At 43.6% G+C, this 21,314-nt stretch overlaps 1 protein-coding gene across 1 annotated transcript in view; it reads left to right on the top strand.

The window, feature by feature from the left end:
• The first annotated feature begins 640 nt into the window (after positions 1 to 640).
• LOC137525517 (uncharacterized) overlaps positions 641 to 21,314 on the top strand; it is a 29,437-nt gene continuing 8,763 nt past the window's right edge. The window contains exons 1-2 of the mRNA XM_068246640.1: positions 641 to 1,318; positions 14,970 to 15,074. Coding sequence (XP_068102741.1) covers positions 789 to 1,318; positions 14,970 to 15,074 — 635 coding nt within the window. The 5' untranslated portion in view covers positions 641 to 788. The remainder of the gene's footprint in view (positions 1,319 to 14,969; positions 15,075 to 21,314) is intronic.

Below are 21,314 nucleotides of genomic sequence, written 5' to 3'. Positions count from 1 at the left end.
CCTCCAGCCCAGCATAACAAAGCCCCCAGCCCAGCTGTAACGATCGGTGTCAGCACACAGAGAGAATCTGATTATTGGTGATCTGCAGTATCACCAAGAATACAGATTATACCTGACTATTGATTATCTGCAGAATCACAGATAATCTAAGTATAACTAACCTCTGGACACCTTTATAATGTGCGTAGTTCATGTACCGTAGGCATATTTGTACTACGCGTATTTGCGGAAAACTACGTGTAGTTCCAGTGTAGCGAAGTTGGCTGACTACGATCATCCCTATTTCATATTCAAATTGTAAAATTAGGAATATATCAATTTAAAGGATGGGAATAAACTTTAGAGTCAATCAAATACATTTTTTTAGTAGAGAAATATATATATTTACATAGAAAGAGGGACAAAGTCTTGAAAGAGGGACAAATGAGTAGGAAAGAGGGACAGAGGGACAGGGCTCCCAAATAGAGACTGTCCCTCCGAAAGAGGGACAGTTGGGAGCTATGCAAAAGGCAGGCCTCACCTGATACAGCGAGATAAAAGGGAAGGACAAGTGCAGCACAGAGTATGTAGTCAGAATGAAAGTGAAAGAAACTTCTATTCCTGTAAACACTGAAAATCTCTCCTCGCCATTTCTAGAAGATTACCTTGTTATAGCGTCTCTCACACCAGCTGCAGCTCTTATATACAGCATATTACACACAGAGGAATATTTTATTGAAATTGAAATGATTTACTAGATCTGGAGATCCACAGACAGCTAGAAAGAATCGACAACAAGCTGGTTCCTTATGGAGTCAGCCACCATAACAGACACCCTACAAGCTACAGAAAATACAGGGAAATCTTCACTGACACAGATGGAGGAGTCTGATGAGACAGCGGTGCTGGAGGGTCCCAGGGAACCAGAAAATACAGGGAAATCTTCACTGACACAGATGGAGGAGTCTAATGAGAGAGCGGTGCTGGAGGATCCCGGGGACCCAGAAAATACAGGGAAATCTTCACTGACGCGGATGGAGGAGTCTGCTGAGATGGAGGAGCTGGAGGGTCCCGGGGACAAAGACAAGAAAATATCAGACTCTTGGGAAGAAATAGAGAAACTGACAGATGATGAAATATCAGCAAGTGCAGGAAAATCAAGTGGATCATTAGTAATACGAGGCAGCGGATCGTCAGTGAAGATTCAAATAGACACAAACACAGAGATAGAGAAGAAAGAGACAGACAAGCAAGGGGGACAAACTGAATTATCTGGAAGGACAACAGTTAATCAAACAGGTTCCGATGCTGACGACACACCGGATTATCTGCCAGCAAGGTATGCATTATAACAACTATAAAGGTGATCATACATCAGACGATATATGGGCGGATCAACCAAGGGACAGATCTCTCTCTGATCAAATCTGATTGGAGAGAGATCTGTTGCCTGCCCATACACCGCAGGCCGATACCCGATCAATTTCATGCTGAAATCAATCTGGAATCTGCCTTATGACGCTGCATCACCGGCCCAACACTGTCTCCCAGTGGTCACTGTGCCCCCCCTTCCCCGGTGCCCAGTACACTATACATTACCTGTCCACATCTGCCGCTTGTCTGCTGCAGGCACCTTTGTCCATACACGAGTGCCACATGGTGGCCAGGGTAACATAAATGTGTCACACATATGCCCACGTGTACGCCGGCAACTTTGTGGAGCACGTGTATGGACAATGCCTGCAGCCAGCCCTGAGCCAGCGTCAGCCGTGGACACATAATGTATAGTGCACTGGGCATCGGAGGGAGCACACTGACCATTGGGGGACAGCATTGGGGGTGTTGTTGCATTTGTCATTCGTCCCGATATCGCTCACCGCAACCACCATGCACTCGACCGACCACAAAAGCTCGACATCTTGCAGCATCACCCACAGATGAATGCACCCAATTTTGAGTGCCTGTGCAGGCGCTTAAGAGCCGACCCTGCCGGCAGGTCACCATCATTGCAGGTGGCCGGCGGGTACACGAAGGAGGACTGGACTGCGGTGAGGGACTGGGGCAGCTGCGGGGGGCTGGAAGAAGCTCCAGTTGAGTACAAAATAGATTTTTAAGTTTGCATCGAATGTCCTGTAAGATAATTGCTTTTAAAAATTCAAAGGAAAAATGTTTTTTAAACTCGGTAAAATTACATTTAGCAGAGTTAAAACACTATTTTATCCTTGCAATTTTAATATAAATTCTCTCAAAAACTACAAGGTCTTTTTGAATTTTATTTACTTGTTCCAACTGTCCCCCTTAACATACAAAGAAATTTTAGAGACAATAGCAAATATGGTGGTTTTGCTATTGACCGCTAAAGTCAGCACGAAATTACATGTAATTACATGAATTTATAAATGGATTACACAAAATAAATTACATTTTCAAACAGTAATTCCTTATGGCCGCAATTGACGAATTTTATGCAAAATTTTGCATATTCGTAATCAGCAGATTACGCAGTACACAAATGTGCACAAACCATCTGTATTTTTAAAAGCAGTGGTAAGAATACATATGTTTTTCATACATAAAATGATGTTGAAAAACATTACATTGAATCTAGGTATTGATTCCCCCAATCATGCCCAGAGGAGAGCTCTCAGCAGCAGCCATTCAGTCATGCAGCGCCCAAAGAAAATCTTTGTGCACCAGACAGTGAAGCATACCCAGGTGACAACCTGCTGCAGAATTGGAAGCCAGTGGATAACGGCAAGCTGGCTTCTACAGTATGAGGATTAGTGGTGCTAGCACTGCTATTCTATATGCGGAACGCTGATATTTAAAGATGAAGTGGGCCACATTTGTAAGTTCTACATTTTGTGTTTGGGGGCCAGTGAAAAAGACTCGGGGGGGGGGGGGACATTCCGCCTGCGGGCCGTAGTTTGAGGACCACTGTGCTAGAGGTTCCAGAAGATCTCTGAATGTACAGATTAATCCTACTAATATAATAAATGGGAACGTTCGGATGTTTGGTGTAATAAACTGTTCTTATCACCTTGCTTCGACACCATCGTCTCACAGACTGTGAGATCACTTGACTCTCCACACCGCAAACAGGATATAGACTTTCTCAGGCTTTTCCGATATTTACGTTATTTATTCAGGAAACAGGAATACAGATAGATACATTCATCTCCTGGCAAAGCAGACTTCCATGTTGCGTTACAGCTACTTGAGTATCTATCCTACTGAAGATACCCAGGTCTTCTTGTATCTACTCTATGTTACATCTCGACTACCTATGTACAGCATACATTATATCAGATTACAGAAAGGAAGAACATACTTAGAGAACTAATTGGGTTCCAGTCAGTATTGAAGCATAGCAGGAATCAGAGAGCGAGCCCCTTTTCAGCTCGTCCAGCTATTAATACCGACTAGGAAAGAGTTAAACGTGACATCATATTCGCCACCCCTAGATCAGATTATTGGTGGACCCTACTCGTGGTGTCATCATACACGCCTACTCGATTAATATTTAATGTCACCTTTCCTTTACTTACAGGAATGTGGATGTTTTGTAAACATGGCCAATGTTTTCTGTTCTGGTGGTGGTACATGCCCAGGTCAGAGAGACCCGCGGCCTTGTTCAGAACAGCTTCTTGGTATGTTCTAGTTCTGCTGACAGAACTGCAGATTTTCTCTCTTCAGAGAAAATCCCCTTAAAGGACAGGTCTGCTCATCAAGCCTTTTTGACTAACTCAGTCCAAATAACTGAGGCCTACTTAAATTATAACAATCCCCCCTAAAATGGCTTGACCCGCAGATCCCAGCGTCTGAACCTCCCAGTACCTGTTTCTCTTCTTGTATGTTTCACTTTTCGATGTTCGTGCTCACACAACTTCTCTGCTCTAGGCGGTTACCCCGGGAAGAGAGAGAGCAAGACCTCTTGGTCTTCCTGTACCCAGGCTCTCTGGGGAAGCCCTACTTCTAAGTCCCTCAATACCACATGCTCAGCATTTGCGTCACTTGCGTATCACTCACAAACTTGCATGACCACAGAAAAGTGAAACTCGTTTGGTTGTTACAAAACGGAGCAGTGCCAGGTGCCTTCTAAAAGAGCGCCTTTATACAATCAGCTCCTAGGTACTACTAAACCTATACCCGTAACCCTGTATATCCCTTAATTTGAAAATATTGGTTCATGAGATGGTTTATGAGGCACCAATCTCTGTACCGTGTTAATTTGTTTGCGTAATTTTACACACAAACTCACCTGTATAATGATTCCCAAGATTGCCACCCCCATCACTACGACCAGTGGATGTAGGAAGAAATTCTGAATTGCAGAGGCCCAGTCCGAATGTCCCTGGAATATTGCCAGAAACCGTTTCCACCAGGTCAGACTGGAACTCACCTGATTATATTTATGTTCAACCTCTTTAAGATCGCCTTGATCATGACGAAATATCACCTCTAATTTAGTGTTCTGGTTGTTTAACCGTTTTAACAAAGTGTGATCTTGTGTCAAAACCTGTACCCATTTGTCCCATGGCGTGTTATCCCTCAGGATGGGCACCTCCTGTGGAGCTTTGAACTGTAGAGTTCTCCTCACAATTTGAGGAATCACGTAGTCAAACCTAGATGACTTGATCCGTATGGGATCTCCGCTCACACAATATGTTCCCCTTAAGAGACCAACCCTATCGGAACAATTATGAAAATGTACAATGAATGTGTCCTTAGACCTCATGTTTAAAAAACACACTTTTCCTTCAGCCACCGGAGATATTGGTTTGGCATTAGGAGGGATCTTTTGGATGGCAGCTGCGCACTCTGTGTTATTGAGCCAGCAGGCGTCCTCACTAAATCGGACTTGCCCCGGCAAACACAGGTACCTCTCTGAGAATTGCCAGCATGATGACAAATCTACTTGTTTCACCTCCCCGTCTAGCACAAAAAATCGTTGACCTCTCAGGTCATGGTGTAAGACATGTGTTGAGGAAACAGGTGTACCCAGGGATACTACTGGAAAAACTACCTGAGTTTCTCCGCCGGTAGGAACTAAGGAAGTAGCGGTGCATAAAAAATTGTCGCACCCCATCCATTTGTTTATCCACACCTCTCGGTGCCTCCATGCAAAAGATCCTTCCCCCGGAAAATCGACAAATCGCTCCTTGTCAAGTCTCAGCTGTAAAGGAGTTTTACCTTCTGATAAGGCTTGAGCCATTATCTTAAAATCTGCTGTTAACTCGGTTTGCATTGACAGGCATGCTGTCTCCCATGCAGTACCCTTAGCATGTTCAATCATCTTCTGAAGAATTATTTGAATGTGCCTTTGAGTGTACCCCTGAACTCTATAGGTGTTGTGTGTTAACTGTTCCAAAACCAAGTTCAGATGGTGTTGGGTACCCACATTCTGTTGTCCCAATGTGCCTAATTGTTGAATGACCTCCGTCATCCCTTCTATGTCTACACTGTTTGCTACCCCCATTCCAGCGCCCATTCCTCCCAAGAGTGTATCTGTTAAATCTCGGGACCTTCTTCTGGCTACGCTATTCCCCGTGGAATGTGCCCATGACATAAAAGACTGTACCAGGGTGGCAGTGACAGTGCTGCAGTTAGGGCAGATATTAGATATTACCCACTCTTCTAAATTAATCTGCCAAGTGATCAATTGAAGCTGGGCCTCCATGATAACTGGAGTCGCCCTCAGTTGATTTAACTGGAAAGGGTCACTTTTTACAACCTGATGTGTCTCACATGACGGTAGGTGGGGTTCCTGAGTAGTTCCTGGCAGGGTGACTACCTGAGCTTTAGGCGTTGTGGGAACCCCCACTTTTACTGTCACGGTTCCCCTTCTCATTATGCAAGATCTATTTGGACCCTTAAACTCTAGGGACTGTGGGATGCAAAAACCATATGTCCATGGTCCTTCATCCTCCTGGACTAAGGGCGCTATTTTTAAACCCCCCCTTTTTAGTCCCATCACCCTTCCGTCATAGAGAGTCCCCGGGGTGCTACCTGATGTATCCCAGGATTCTACCTCTCTACTCCAAAAGGTCCCCGGATCCATCCAACTCACGTCCCATGCTAACCCTTGTGGCCCTCCCCAGAAGAATACGGTAGGTACTCTTTCTTCTGGGAAATTGATTAGCATATCAATGACAAACGCTGTCCCCAACTGTCCTGTTTGGACCTTTGCCCCCCTTATGTCCTGGGGCAAAATGCGTACCTTAGGTCGGGAAGAATGTACTCTCTGCAATCGTTCGATTAAGAGTACCTCCTCACTTACCCATCTAGCATGAGGATAAGTGCTTGAATATGGACTGTGTGGTATTGTCTCATGTTGTGACCCCTGTAGTGAGGATGTTATCTGTGTGGACCCTCCCCTACTCGGGATGGCTCTCCCCACCCTCTTGGTCCCCCGAGACTGTGGCTGGATCTCGATTTTTACTTCTTGTTTCGAGAACCACCAACCCTCGGCTTTCCAGCCTTTACGTGTGTATAGTTGTTTCAGAGGCACTCTCTGTTGGTAGCTCCAGAGAGTGATGTTGTCCCCTGCGTCTCTCTGGTAAAAGAATTGACGCCTCCTGCTCGTTCCTCTCCAATCTGGAACCATCTCACTCTGCATAACCAAGACAAGGTACCCCTGAATCACACACTCCACCTTTTGCATGTACCCATTGTACTGCAAGGTACCTTTTAACAAAACTTTGGATCGGTGCATCGATTCTGGGAGTGTGACATTCAATAGCAGATTTACACTGCCGTTCACGTCACCCTTCCAGCACACCTGACCCTTCAGACCTTTCACCCACACTGTGCCATGAAATTTGTCTGCACCTGGCACTTGTGTTCTCATTAACCCCTTATTATACCCGAGAATGTCCTCTCTTTGTTCTCCTAGGACGAAATGGCAACCTAGGATCACCATCAGCACGGTACTCCTCATTATAAAAGCACCACCTTGGGAAAGAAAAACATTAGCACTTTGCATTATGCTTTGCTCAGACAGGTTTGTTAGTCTCTTTCCGATCTCCGAAATCTCGTGTTTTAGTCTCTTTCCAATTTCAGGAATCTCGCTTTTTAGTCTCTTTCCAATCTCAGGAATCTCGCTGTTCTCCAAGCTTAGATTGGCATCTGGAACCTTTCGCGTATCCGACTGACATCTCCATCTTTGCTGCCAGCACTGCAGCTGTCTCAATTCCATATTGCCAAACACCTGAAATCGAAATACAAACAAATCAATTCTTATTAATGATTTGGGATTCGCCCTGCGGCTTGTACTCTTTACACTTTAAATTGATCAATATATACCGTAATTGATCTCGTTGCTTTATGGTTCTCATGAACTCTGTTTACTCTTATTGGTAGACTGGAGTTAAACTTCACCCCCCTACCTCAGTACTATCCTCAGTACTTACCTGTTTAAAATATGCTCCCGCGGACTTCACCTATGGAAGCTCGCTTCCCCTTTGGAAGCTCTCACCCCATTGCAGCTCACTCCACATCCCCCCTTATCTGTTCATGCGCGGCCGTCGCATGCACAGATTACGGATGCCACACCTGATGCTGCTTTGCAGGTGAGCCTGCAATGCTCTTACTCATTATTGCATTTACTTATCTAGAACTTCATCGCGATACCAGCTCTGCTAGAAGTTCTGTGTGTTGTACCCTCTGATCAATGTTTGCCGTGCCACTACCTAAACTACCAAAAAAAGTTGCTGCCTCCCTGTAGGAAGGAGCACTTTGCACTTAAACTACACAGGGTGCAGGGCTAAGCATACCAGTGTCACATGCCTGTATGCAGATCCCTGAATGCCCACATGGTAGGTAGTCACATGGAAAACACCGTACTGACACACTGTCACTCTGTAAACGGCAATTCTATCATCTGTATAATTGCCCCATGAACTGCCGTCAGTCCTTGTTCTTTGTGCTACAATTGATAGGAGCTGGAAAAAACATATTTGACCACTCAGTGGACGGAAAAAAAAAACCGCACAAAAAAACAGCCCAGCATAGACCTCTCAGTCAAGCTCTGGCCCTGTCCACGACAAAAACCGGAAAAAACGTTACCGCTCTGCATCAGCGGCGACGGAAACCCGTATTGGTCAACTCCCTTTTTTCCACCTCCGGCACCCCCCCTGATGCGCTGTCCCCCCTTATCTATTGGGAACTCATGCTGCCCCGCCCATCAAGGTGCCTCACTTACAGGAATAATCCCATAAGCAACCCAGTACAGATACTTCCCTGATCTGCGCAGCACTCGCAAATCACTCCCTGGGGACTATCTGACTTATACGTGTTTTCCTAGCTGGGAAACACTTCCTATCTGTGAGCCTGCAACTTGCTTGGCTCACGTATGCGGACACTCCCTGTGTCCAGACTTCTTCTGAGGAAATCATCTGGAAGCCAAGAAACCCAGTAGAATCTCTCTACTGTCCCCACTCTGGACCCCCCTCCCACCAGCTGCTTCCGTGCACGGCGCCTTGTGCCCAGCTGTGACGTGGGACCCGGGATCCCCCCCAGCACATCCTCCCCCCTGCCATCGGGGCGTGCCTATCAGTGGGCGCTTCCCGCCCCCTCCCCTCCTGATACATCATGCAGATGGGAGTGGCTTTCTCAGAAACCCGACGCCATGTTGAGTCATGGCATGCCAGCCAAAATGGCTGCTATCAATCTCCCGTAGCAACCGCTTAATCCTATACACATTAGGAAAAAAGAACCAGTTAGAACATACATACAATGTATATGCACACTAAACATTTCAGCAGAAAAAGCTCTTCCCCAAGCTTGGCATACCGCTCTACACACTCTCGGATGGAAAAACATCCCAAAAGAGAAATACCAGAAATTCCACCGTGGAGTCTCCTATCTCTGAACCACAGACTCTACCCAGCAGAACATCTCCCGAACACCCCTGCTGACAAAAAAAAGAAAAAACTACGTCCGAGCCCCATACAGTAGCACCACCCACTATCTCAGCTGTCACTCTAACTGTTGCATACCTTCAAAGCGACCCAGGTCCGTGGCTGCGTGCATCTGTATAGCTCCCCGAGAAGGAAAAAAAGAAACATACTTCCAACAGCTAACACATGCATTAACTCCTACTAAAACCTCACAGCTGTCTCTCTCTCCCTTTCCTCTCTCTCCTTCTCCTCTCCCCCCCCTCTACTACTCGAAAGCCTCAGCCCCCCCTTATCTCTCCTGTGGGGGACTCCCATATCTGGCAAACCTCCCAGACTCATACACGGGAGAAAGACAAAGGAGAAAGAAAAAAAAAAAACACTAGCAGCCACTAGCACAACCCGAGAGAGAGAGAACACAAACCAAAAAACCTACACAGGAAAACCAGTACGAACATACACTGGAAAATTTAGAGAGAAAACCTTGCAGGAACAAACTGTCAACATGTAATACCAACACTTGCATTAGAATTAAACAAATGAAACACTATACTTGCCTTATCAAAATCTCTTGCGGTGTGTGGCCTCTGTACCAGAAACGAGCTCTGAGTCTCCCAGCAATCTTGGCTCAGTTTTCCTCACAGGCGTCGGATGCGCTGAAGGTCCTAATGGGATCTGGCCAAACCCATTCTCTTGGACTGCCTTCCCCTATGTGTGGCGTACGTCCACTCCAATTAGGGCGCCCACATCGACCCTGCCACTGGGATTTTCCCGACTCACTCCGCACAGAGCTTATCTCTGCTTGATAAGCTTTGCACTTCTCGTCTCTGGCCTCCGTAGTCCGCTCTTAACTCTTCCAGCTCAGCTCGCTCTGAGCTTCTCCTGTTCTCTTGTGCTTGCTTCACAGAGATGTAAGTCGCTGCTTCGAGAAGTCTCAATTAGACTGACTCTTGTGCCCACCTGGATCACCAATCAACGACCTGGGATTGGCCTAGGGTTTTCACGGCACCAACTGTAATAAACTGTTCTTATCACCTTGCTTCGACACCATCGTCTCACAGACTGTGAGATCACTTGACTCTCCACACCGCAAACAGGATATAGACTTTCTCAGGCTTTTCCGATATTTACGTTATTTATTCAGGAAACAGGAATACAGATAGATACATTCATCTCCTGGCAAAGCAGACTTCCATGTTGCGTTACAGCTACTTGAGTATCTATCCTACTGAAGATACCCAGGTCTTCTTGTATCTACTCTATGTTACATCTCGACTACCTATGTACAGCATACATTATATCAGATTACAGAAAGGAAGAACATACTTAGAGAACTAATTGGGTTCCAGTCAGTATTGAAGCATAGCAGGAATCAGAGAGCGAGCCCCTTTTCAGCTCGTCCAGCTATTAATACCGACTAGGAAAGAGTTAAACGTGACATCATATTCGCCACCCCTAGATCAGATTATTGGTGGACCCTACTCGTGGTGTCATCATACACGCCTACTCGATTAATATTTAATGTCACCTTTCCTTTACTTACAGGAATGTGGATGTTTTGTAAACATGGCCAATGTTTTCTGTTCTGGTGGTGGTACATGCCCAGGTCAGAGAGACCCGCGGCCTTGTTCAGAACAGCTTCTTGGTATGTTCTAGTTCTGCTAACAGAACTGCAGATTTTCTCTCTTCAGAGAAAATCCCCTTAAAGGACAGGTCTGCTCATCAAGCCTTTTTGACTAACTCAGTCCAAATAACTGAGGCCTACTTAAATTATAACATTTGGATGTTTGTTACTCGATCACGCAAAAACGGCTGAACGGATTTGAATGAAATTTGGCACACACATAGTACATTACCTGGAATAAAGTATAGGATACTTTTTATTCCCATAACCAAAAAGAGACAAATACAAATTTCACTGGAAAATGTAAACCGGGGTTTAATTTCAGAATGGGGGTGGAGCCACAAATAGCCAATCAGATTTGTTTTATTCCAATGCAAATTATTGTTGCCAAACACCGCAAAGCTCACAAACTTGGTCATTGAGTAATTGAGTAATTGTGTGTTAGGGTTAGGAAAAGTGGGTGCAGCCAACACCAGCCAAATACATAATCGGGCAATGCCGGGTCATCAGTAGGCGGAGACAAATACGAATTTCACTGAGAAAATGTAAACTGCAGCAATTCTTACACTATTAATGGTAGGGTTCTCAAACTTTGCACAGTTGGTCACTGGGTGACTGAGTTTAATATTCAGAAAAGTGGGTGGAGCCTACAAAAGCCAATCAAAATCCACCTATTAATCTTTAAGGGGAATATTTAATTGATGCCATTCTTGCACTGTTAATCACCTGTACCTGGTACAGTTGGCCATTGGGTGATTGGGGTTTAAATTCAGAAAAGGGGTGGAGCCACAGCCAATCAGATTTATTTTATTTCAATGCAAATTATTGATGCCAAAGACCGCAAAGCTCACAAACTTGGTCATTAAGTAATTTTGTGTTAGGGATAGGAAAAGTGGGCGGAGCCAACATCAGCCAAATACATACCTGGGCAATGCCAAGTCATCAGTGGGTGGAGACAAACACAAATTTCACTGGGAAAATGTAAACTGCAGCCATTCTTACACTATTAATTGTAGGGTTCTAAAACTTTGCACAGTTGGTCACTGGGTGACTGGGATTAATATTCAGAAAAGTGGGTGGAGCCTACAAAAAACAATGACAATTCACCTATTGATTTTCAAGGCAAATATTTAATTGCTGCCATTTTTGCACTGTTAATGGCACAAGCCTCAAACCTGGTACAGTTGATCATTGGGTCACTGGGGTTAAATATTTAGAAAAGGGGTGGGGCCACAAACAGCGAATCAGATGTGTTTCATTTCAATGAAAATTATTCATGCCAAAGACCACAAATCTCACAAACTTGGTCATTGACTATTGACAGTTGTGTGTTAGGGTTAGAAAAAGTGACCACAGCCAACAGAAGCCAAATACATACCTGGGAAACATTAGGACATCAGTGGGTGGAGAAAAATACAAATTTCACTGCTAGAATGTAAACTGAAATTTGGCGCACACATAGTACTTTACCTGGAATAAAGTATAGGATACTTTTTATTCCCATAACCAAAAAGGGGGCAGAGACAAATACAAATTTCACTGGAAAATGTAAACTGCAGCCACTCTTATACTGTTACACTGGAGGTGTGTTTAGCTTCTAAGGGCACAATAGTTAATTTGCATATATTCAGCAGTGATGCCCTGGGAGACATCTCAAGCTCACTCCAACCTGAATTATCGCAAATTTTTTCTGTTTTAAGAAAGCAAACTTTTGTTTTTCTTAACATCTTAGTAAGGGGGCTTTTAAGACCTTTGTAGTCCCTTACACACTCCAATGAGTTCTGGGCCACCATGAGCTGGCTGGTTAGTCTGTACCTCTCGGTGTTACAAGCCCTACTGCATAGAGCCAAATTAATCCATGCCATGCATTCATGAGGATCAAACAATCCAAAACAATCTGTATGCATGTTGGATTATTATGGCTCTGTGCAAATTAACAAAATGACACATTATTGATTTCCAGCAGTTCTGGAGGTGTGTTTAGCTTTTAAGGGTAACAATGGTTAATTTGAATATATTCAACAGTGATGCACTGGGCGACATTTTAAAGAGACTCCGTAACAAAAATTGCATCCTGTTTTTTATCATCCTACAAGTTCCAAAAGCTATTCTAATGTGTTCTGGCTTACTGCAGCACATTCTACTATCACCATCTCTGTAATAAATCAACTTATCTCTCTCTTGTCAGACTTGTCAGCCTGTGTCTGGAAGGCTGCCAAGTTCTTCAGTGTTGTGGTTCTGTGACGCATCTCCCCCCTCCAGACCCCTCTCTGCACACTGCCTGTGTGTTATTTAGATTATGGCAGGTTCTCTCTGCTCTATTATCTTTTACAAGCTGGATAAAACCTCCTCTGAGCTGGCTGGGCTTTCACATACTGAGGAATTACATACAGGAAGAGCTGTCTGCACTCTGCAGGAAGAAAAAGCCTGACACTTCAGTGGAAGATAGCTGCAGGGGGAAAGAAACACAGAAATGATCTCTTGAGATTCAAAAGGAAGGGTGTATACAGCCTGCTTGTGTATGGATGTATTTTCTATGTGTGGACATACTGTACATCAACCTACTTCCTGTTTTGGTGGCCACAAACTTTTTAAAACTGTTTTTAACCACTTTTAATGCGGCGAGGAGCGGCGAAATTGTGACAGAGGGTAATAGGAGATGTCCCCTAACGCACTGGTATGTTTACTTTTGTGCGATTTTAACAATACAGATTCTCTTTAAGCTCACTCCAACCTGAATTATCGCAAATTCTTTCTGTTTTAAGAAAGCAAACTTCTGTGTTTCTTACACTGTCAATGGCAGGGTTCTAAAACTTTGCACAGTTGGTCACTGGGTGACTGGGATTAATATTCAGAAAAGTGGGTGGAGCCTACAAAAGCTAATCAAAATTCACCTATTGATTTTCAAAAGAGTGGAGCCACAGCCAATTAGATTTATTTCATTTCAATGCCAATTATTGATGCCAAAGACCACAAAGCTCACAAACTAGGTCGTCCTTGAGTAATTGTGTGGATTAGAAAATGTGGGCAGAGCTAACACTAGCCAATTACATACCCGGGCAACGCCGGGCGACCAGCTAGTAACTTATAATGGTACTTATCCGTTAGCCGGGCGCATCCGGCAGGTGGCGCTAATTAGTATTCCCCCTCCAGGCCACCATGGATAGTAGGGAAAGATGTAACTCTGGTGGAGTTTTGCCGCCACCTGCCGGATGCGCCCGGCTAACGGATAAGTACCCTTATAATGCCCTGGAGGTAGAAACATACTGCAGGTAAAAGACAAAAGTCTTATTTATAATTAACTAATTCAATAAGACCAATTAAATAAAACATAGTGGTTTTTCCAATCAGGGGTAAAAATATTGTAATGCGTCTATTATAATTTTGTTTGGAACTCGTAGTCCCAGGGGCACTACGAGTCTCAGTGAATGCAGTGATTGGCCCTAATGACGGAGCCTTGGCCCTCAAGACCATCAGCTCTTGTAAGAATGCACAGCAGCATCTGTGATGGGCAGCGACCCCACCCTATCCTCACAGGGGGACACAATAATGATGGAGGGGAGAGAGGATGAGTATCTGTGATTGGCAGCGATGCCCCTCCACCCTCGGCTTACTGGCAAACTTTATCAGCCGTTGCTCCAGGGACAGAGGGTAAAGTATCCTCACAGCCCCACGGCTGACTGCCAAGTGTGAACACCCTGGATGAAGAGAGAGGCAAGCTGGGAGGGAAGACTGGTAGCTTACATTCGCACTATAAGACGCTCTGACTTTCTCCCCCTATTTTTGTCTTGTAGTCCGAAAAATACGGTACATCAATGATATCTTTGGCTCAGAAAACACAACATTCCATTACTACCATAGTCACCTATTTAAGCATAATAAAATTATCAATAAAAGCCAATTAACCATTATAAGCTGCTTTAGCTTTACGTCAGCACCTCATCCGGAGGTCCCACATCAATTACAACATTAACTACAATAACAGAACACATGGGTACTCAATAAAGAAAATACATTTTTGATCTTTTTTAAAATATTTAATGGAAGGCTCATGCGGAGTGAATGTGAGTGTGGGAATGAGAGTGAAGGTCTGAGGGCATTTGTAGTGAATACAAATTGATGTTCTATTGACTAATTTATATTTGAAGTTCTATTGACTAGGTTATGTCTGAAAGAGGTTTGTAAAGATCATTGCTAAATTTTATTACTTTTTTATTGAATAAAAAGTGTGCGCAAAAAAGTTTAATAAAAATATCCAGCGCTACTTTTTGGTTATTCACATGTTTATTTTGGTGTGTTGGAATAGGTGGGAACCTCCACAGCAACACAGTTAAAATTTCATTGGACATTTGACACCCACTAGAAATAGATTATAATTTTTTTTTAGATATAGTTATTCATTGTACCCTGAGAATTAGATTTTGTAGTATTGCTGTTGCATTGACCTGTTTTATTCTATATTTTTGCAGCAGACAACAATCAGATGTTTTAAAATCATCTCACAGCTTTTTGTGGTCAGGACTGGCATGGGCTTCAGAAAAGGCTTCTTCACTCCATAGTTGGATTTCTTCAAAGTAGGTTGTTGTATTTTCCTGTGTGTAGGCCTGGTGCCTAATTCATAAGTTGCATTACTAACCATGTGAAAACAAAACTGGGACTGACTGAACCAGAAAATGTGAGAAGTAACAGATGTGCAAAAGATTGTGTGCTGCACTATCCGCCCAACATGTGCATTGACCACAATTGACAAGGGAAAAAATCAAAGCACTATCTGTTGGAAATTGTGTCAAATACAATGTTACTTCAAGATATTTCAACCACATAAAACCATTTAAAAACAGGAATAATAAATCTCTCTTTGACCATCCTCATCAAGATATATATATACTGTATATGTCTCAGAACCACTTCATTCGTAGAACCCGTGTTCAAAGTGCATAGGTAGTAGTGAAACCTATAGAGCCAAAAAAGGGCTCAGTGCAAACAGTAAAAAAAACATTCTGTGCAAAAGGGAAATCACCAAATAAATATATCATATATTTTGTAAGACACACTTTTTCTCCCCCAAAAATGTGGGAAAAAAGTACCTGTTTATACTTATACAGTAAAGGCTGATATGAACTGTCACCTCGGGGATTCCCTGCCTGTGTTTGCCTTGCCCCCCGTGTGCCTATCCTCCCTCCTCATGTCTCCTGGCCCCTGGGTGTAGCGTGAGTAGTGACAGCTTACCTCCTCTATGTGCCCACGATGAATGTAGACATCCGTTTCCTCTCCACTTCTTCCTCTAGTGTCCAGCTTGAACTGATGGAGCATGGATTAGGTAAGGTGTCGCTATTCACGCTACACCTGGGGGTCAGGGGACACGAGGGAGAGGGAGGGAGAACACGGGGGGGGGGGGGGGGGGAAAGGACAGAGATAGAAGAGGACACAGGAGGACCCATCTGGGTGATGTGGGGGACACATGGCTACACAGGAGGACCCATGGGGATACAGGAGGACACATTTGGCGGACATAGGAGGACGCATGGGGATAAAGGAGAACTCATGGGGGGATACAGGATGATACATGGGGATACAGGAGGACAAATGCGGGGGACACAGGAGGAGAGATGGGCATACAAGACACATGGGGCATACAGGAGGTCAGATGGGGACACAGGAGGACACATGGGGACACCATTTGGGGAAGAACATGTACAAGATGCTCCTGGAGTGCTTTACACTCCTGCATCTAACACTCAATATCACTCTTGTTGATGTGCTGCTCAGCCATGGAAAGCAATACCATGAAGCTCTCTACGCACTATTCTTCAGCTAATCTAAAGTTTGGGGGGTTGTAGTAGAAAGTTGTAACAATGTGTGGCTTCATGTACACTTACCCAGTTCTATGTTTTTATGTGGACTACCACTTTGAGACTGAGTTTATGTTGCATCCAACTGCTTCCACTTTGTTATAATTCCATTTAAAGTTGACTGGGAAATATTTAGTAGCGAGGAAATTTAATGAATGGACTATCGCAGTAATAAGTCAGAATTCACTGAGCCCTTGAGAACGAACCATTCTTTCCCAAATGCTTGTAAAAGCAGTCTGCAAACCTAGGTGCTGGATATTATACACCTGTGGTTATAGAAGGGAGTAGAACACCTGAATTCAATGGAGACAAGAAGGGGGGAGGTACAATGGGAACCCACTATAGTGTAGTATGTCAAGTATAGCACAGGTAAGTACATAATGTGCAAAGTGTTAGTACCGGCGCTAGCTAGAGATGGGTATGGCCCTTTAAGTGGTTTTCACCTCGGCGCTGCTCTTTGAACTGGGTGGTGCCAGTATGCTAATATGGGAAACACAAAAGGAAAAACGGAGCGCTCCGATGGTGCGTTACCACTTTTAATGAAAGGCCCGAAGAAGGCGTGGCTAAGCGCCGAAACGCGTAGTGACGTCAGACGGCTTGCCGAGAGGATCGTGAGCCGGCGTTTGTCCTCCTCCACACCTGCCTACCATCCGCACGGACCCTGTTAGCCCTGGCCAGGCACAGGACGCAGAGGGGACTCGCTGGTGGCCTCTTAAATGTGCAACTCTTGCACATACACTGTAAGTGCATTGATTTTAAGCGTGTTAATTCATTAAAAGTGGTAACGCACCATCGGAGCGCTCCGTTTTTCCTTTTGTGTTTCCCATATAAGTACATAATGTGCAATGAAATACTCACAAAGGTGGGTTACCTCTAAGGCAACCACTGAATAGGCAGATGAGGAATTTTTCCTGTCCCCACTCAGGAGTATAAGAACTCGCACTCCGTAGATAGGAAAAATAGGGCAAGAGATCCCTTCCACCTGGGTGAATAATAGAGGCGCCAGAAGTGTAAAATCAGATGGTTTAATCACTTAAAGGAAATGTCAGGCAAAGTAACCTAGGCAAGCTCTACTTACCCAGGGCTTTCTCCAGACCCTAGCAGCTGATCTTTCCCTCACCACAATCACTCGCACATGGTGGGGAGTGCACTGCGCAGGCACAGAACTACTGCACCTGCGCAATACACTTCATGCCACGTGCAAGTGATTGACAGTGGCGCTCGCGCAGGAGCAGTAGAGGACATCCTCGCGAGGTCAGCATCTGTACTGCCGGGGACCCTGGGCGGGTGGCTGGGAGTGGAGCTGCAGGCAGTGAGGGACATATCGGCTGCCAGGGGCTGGAGGAAGCTCCGGGTAAAAAGAGCTTGCCTAGGTTACTTTGCCTGACATTTCCTTTAGGAGGTTTGAGATGGTATATCTATGTCCCGAGGCGGATGGCCGCCGCTCGCTTCTGCTTGTGTTCCCATGTTGCCACCTGTTAGAGGGGAGATAAATGAATGGGAACGCAGTTCCCACTTATTAATCTTTCAGTGAGAAAAAAATGTTGAGTCTTTTTCTTTTTTTACAATAAAAAAAACATACAAACAATGTCCGTCAATCTCCCCTTGTGAAACGGTCCCGCCCACACCCTCTAGTATAATACAAGTATATAGGAATAATTTTTATGCAATAATATAACATGTCAGGTGTATTATTGAGCCTGGTTACATATTGATTTTGAATAGAGAGAACCATCGCAGGGGCAAACCCAAAATTTTAAAAGGGTGGGGATTTCTGAAAGGTCTCCCTCAGCCAGGCACAATACAGTATAATAATATGGTAGGACATCATGCTGGGTAGGTTTGAAGGTTTGCGCACGTAAAGGTTTGCGTGCAAACGCTTCGCGCTCAAAGTATCGTGATCTGCAGTGAATTCACGTGATAATGATACTTAGCATGCAAAGTCACTGCAGATCATGCGAGCAGAAAGTATATCTTGAATTATTACTGTATATATTTCATTATGCAACGCACATGAGACTTTTGCGCTCGCTGCGTTATAGTACCACACATGTTAATGTAAGCACTATTCATAATTTCATTACCAAACGCTAACTACTGAGCGGGCAAAGCACCATTGATTTTAATGGCATACCACACTTAGCGTGCGACGCGTAACACCATTTGCGCGCTAAAACTTAGCACGCGAACGGCATAAACTTGCAAACTACTTAGCATGCACGTTTGCACATGCAAAGCCTTAACATGTGATAACTGAGTTATCACGGTTCAGTGAATCAAGCCCCGCATCTCCAACTTTTATCATGTTCTGTGTCCCCATCTTAGATAGCCGATAGGGCGTGATATGTGTTTGATATAGGTACTTGAAGAGGAACTGTTGCGAAAATCTTAAAATGTAAAACACATACAAATAAGAAGTACATTTCTCCCAGTGTAAAATGAGCCATAAATGACTTTTCTCCTATGTTGCTGTCACTTACAGTAAGTAGTAGAAATCTGACATTACCGACAGGTTTTGGGCTAGTTCATCTCTCCATAGGGGATTCTCAGCATGACCTTTATTCTTTATAAAGACATTCCCTGAAAAGGATTTATACGAAGATGCTGGCCAGCCTCCCTACTCACCGTTCACTTATTTGGCAGTTGGATGGAGCAACTGCCATTCACTAAGTGTTTTTAAAAATAAATAAATGCTGAGAACCCCCATAAGAAGATGGGCTAATCCAAAATATTTCGGTAATTTCAGATCTCTACTATTTACTGTAAGTGACGGCAACATAGAAGTAAAGTACTTTATGGTGCATTTTAGTCTGGAAGAAAAAAATAAGAATACTGAGGCAGGGTTATATTGAGATTGTTAGAACCACCAGTAGATTGTAGTTAGAAAGAGCTCCCATTCATTAATCTAAGTCCTCGTGTGAATGATCAGCGGCATTGCTGAAATGCCGCAATCATTTGTAATGTCCGAAGTAACGCGTCCATGCATTACTTCCTGCTAGTGAACGTATAGTACACTAATAGGAAATAAGGCATAAGGACATCTTGTTGCCAAATAGTAAAATTACTATTATTATAACAGTAAATTACAATTATTTTAATAAAAAAGACCCATATTTATGTTTAAAATTAACCCCTTACCTCCTACCCTTTCCCATAGTTACCTAGATAAATTACAAGCATATGAAAAAAAAATACATAAATAGTTAACTTAGGTACTGAACTAATATGTATGTCAAAAGGGCACAATCATGTAATTTATGAAATTATGGGCTTGCAATAAGCGATAGATGCCAAATAAAAAAATAAAAATGCACCTTTATTTCCAAATAAAATATTGGCGCCATACATTGTACTAGGGAATTATTTTAAACGTTTTAATAACTTGTAAAAAAGGGCAAATTAAATGTGTGGTTTTAATTGCGATAGCATGTATTATTTTAAAACTATAAGAAAATAATGATTTTTATTGTCTGGAGGGGAGATTGGCTCGTCCTTTCACTGTTAATAAGGGATAGGAAAGTCTATTATGTCGGCTTAATAAAGGGATGATTAGAGTAGGATGTTGATCCTCGAATAGCGCTGGGGATCCAGGAGGACCCTTTTAATACTGTAAACTGTAAATAGAATTAAACCAGGCTTTGGGAATATGCACTGGAATATTTTGTATTAAAAAGAGTAATTTGGGTAGTTTTAATAATAGACACTCTGCCAATACAATTAAAGATCGGTGTATTCCAAAGCTTCAGTGACTTAGAACATTGTGATATAGATTCCTTAAAGCTTTCGGAGAAACCTTTTGCGGGCTGGCACATACTTTAATGCCAAGTTAAATAGTTTTGCTGCTTTACCAGCTAAGATCTATTTGAGCTTTGATCTGATTGACAATCCCACTATTGCAGCCCATAATAAGCACTTGCATTTTTTTTTCATTCAAATTATAGTTGGTTCAATGTGCAAAATTTGCAAGCATAGACATAGCTTCTTTAATTGAGATGGTGGGATCTGTCAATGTGAGAATCAGGTCATCTGCATAGACTTGCTGCTTAATCTGAGTGTCCGCTATTGATAGCCCCTTGATCTGATCATTAGCCTGAATAGTCTGGATGTTGGTTTCCATTGCCAGGCTGTACAAAACTGGCGATAAGGCACATGCCTGGCGGACACCGTTTGATATCTTGAACTCCCTCGCTAGGTGTCCATTGATGTTAATGCAAGTGGTCTGGTACACATACACATTCTTAATCCTGTCTATAAAAGCTGTACCTAGGTTAAAAAGGGTTAGAGTTGAAAAAATAAATTCTCTGGACAGCCTGTCAAAGGCCTTCTCCGCGTCAATAGCTATAAGCACCGCAGGGATTTTTTTTTACTTTACAGGCAAATTCAAAATTATTGACCACAGTAAGATTGTCACTAATCTGTCGATCAGGTATAAAGCCATTTTGTTGGGGGCCCAGAAGGTGGTGTAAAAGGGTCACCAATCAGTTATACAGGATTTTTGGAATATATCTTACCGTCCGTCTGAGTTAATCAATGAAATAGGACGCTAATCAGCACAGTCCTTGTTGTGTTTACCTTCTTTAGGAATTAGTGATATAGTGGCCTTATTCAAAAGACGTGAAAATATTCTCTCATTTGATGCATGGTTAACCATAGTACAGAAGGGAAGGTGAGTTTTGTTACACATAATTTATAAAAATTCATTGGTAAAGGCATCAGGCCCAGGGATCTTGCCAGCTTCCAGACCAGTGACAACCTCTCTGAATGCCTCCTCTGAGACTGGGGAATTTCATTTTGAACAGTCTTCTTGTAATGGTTAGCGGAGATACCGCCGCAGAAGCAAGCGGCATGGCGGTTATCTCCGCATATCAGCCGGCAGCCTCAGCCGCGCAATTACATGCTGGTGCTCTGCCTGGTCCTTCTATTGCACATAGATTGAGGGCTACACGCGCGTGCGCCAGGCGA

Source organism: Hyperolius riggenbachi, chromosome 7 (genome assembly GCF_040937935.1).
Source record: "Hyperolius riggenbachi isolate aHypRig1 chromosome 7, aHypRig1.pri, whole genome shotgun sequence".
NCBI classification, from domain to species: domain Eukaryota; kingdom Metazoa; phylum Chordata; class Amphibia; order Anura; family Hyperoliidae; genus Hyperolius; species Hyperolius riggenbachi.
The sequence above is the reverse complement of the archived record's forward strand: the minus strand, read 5'-3'. Positions and strand labels throughout refer to the sequence as shown.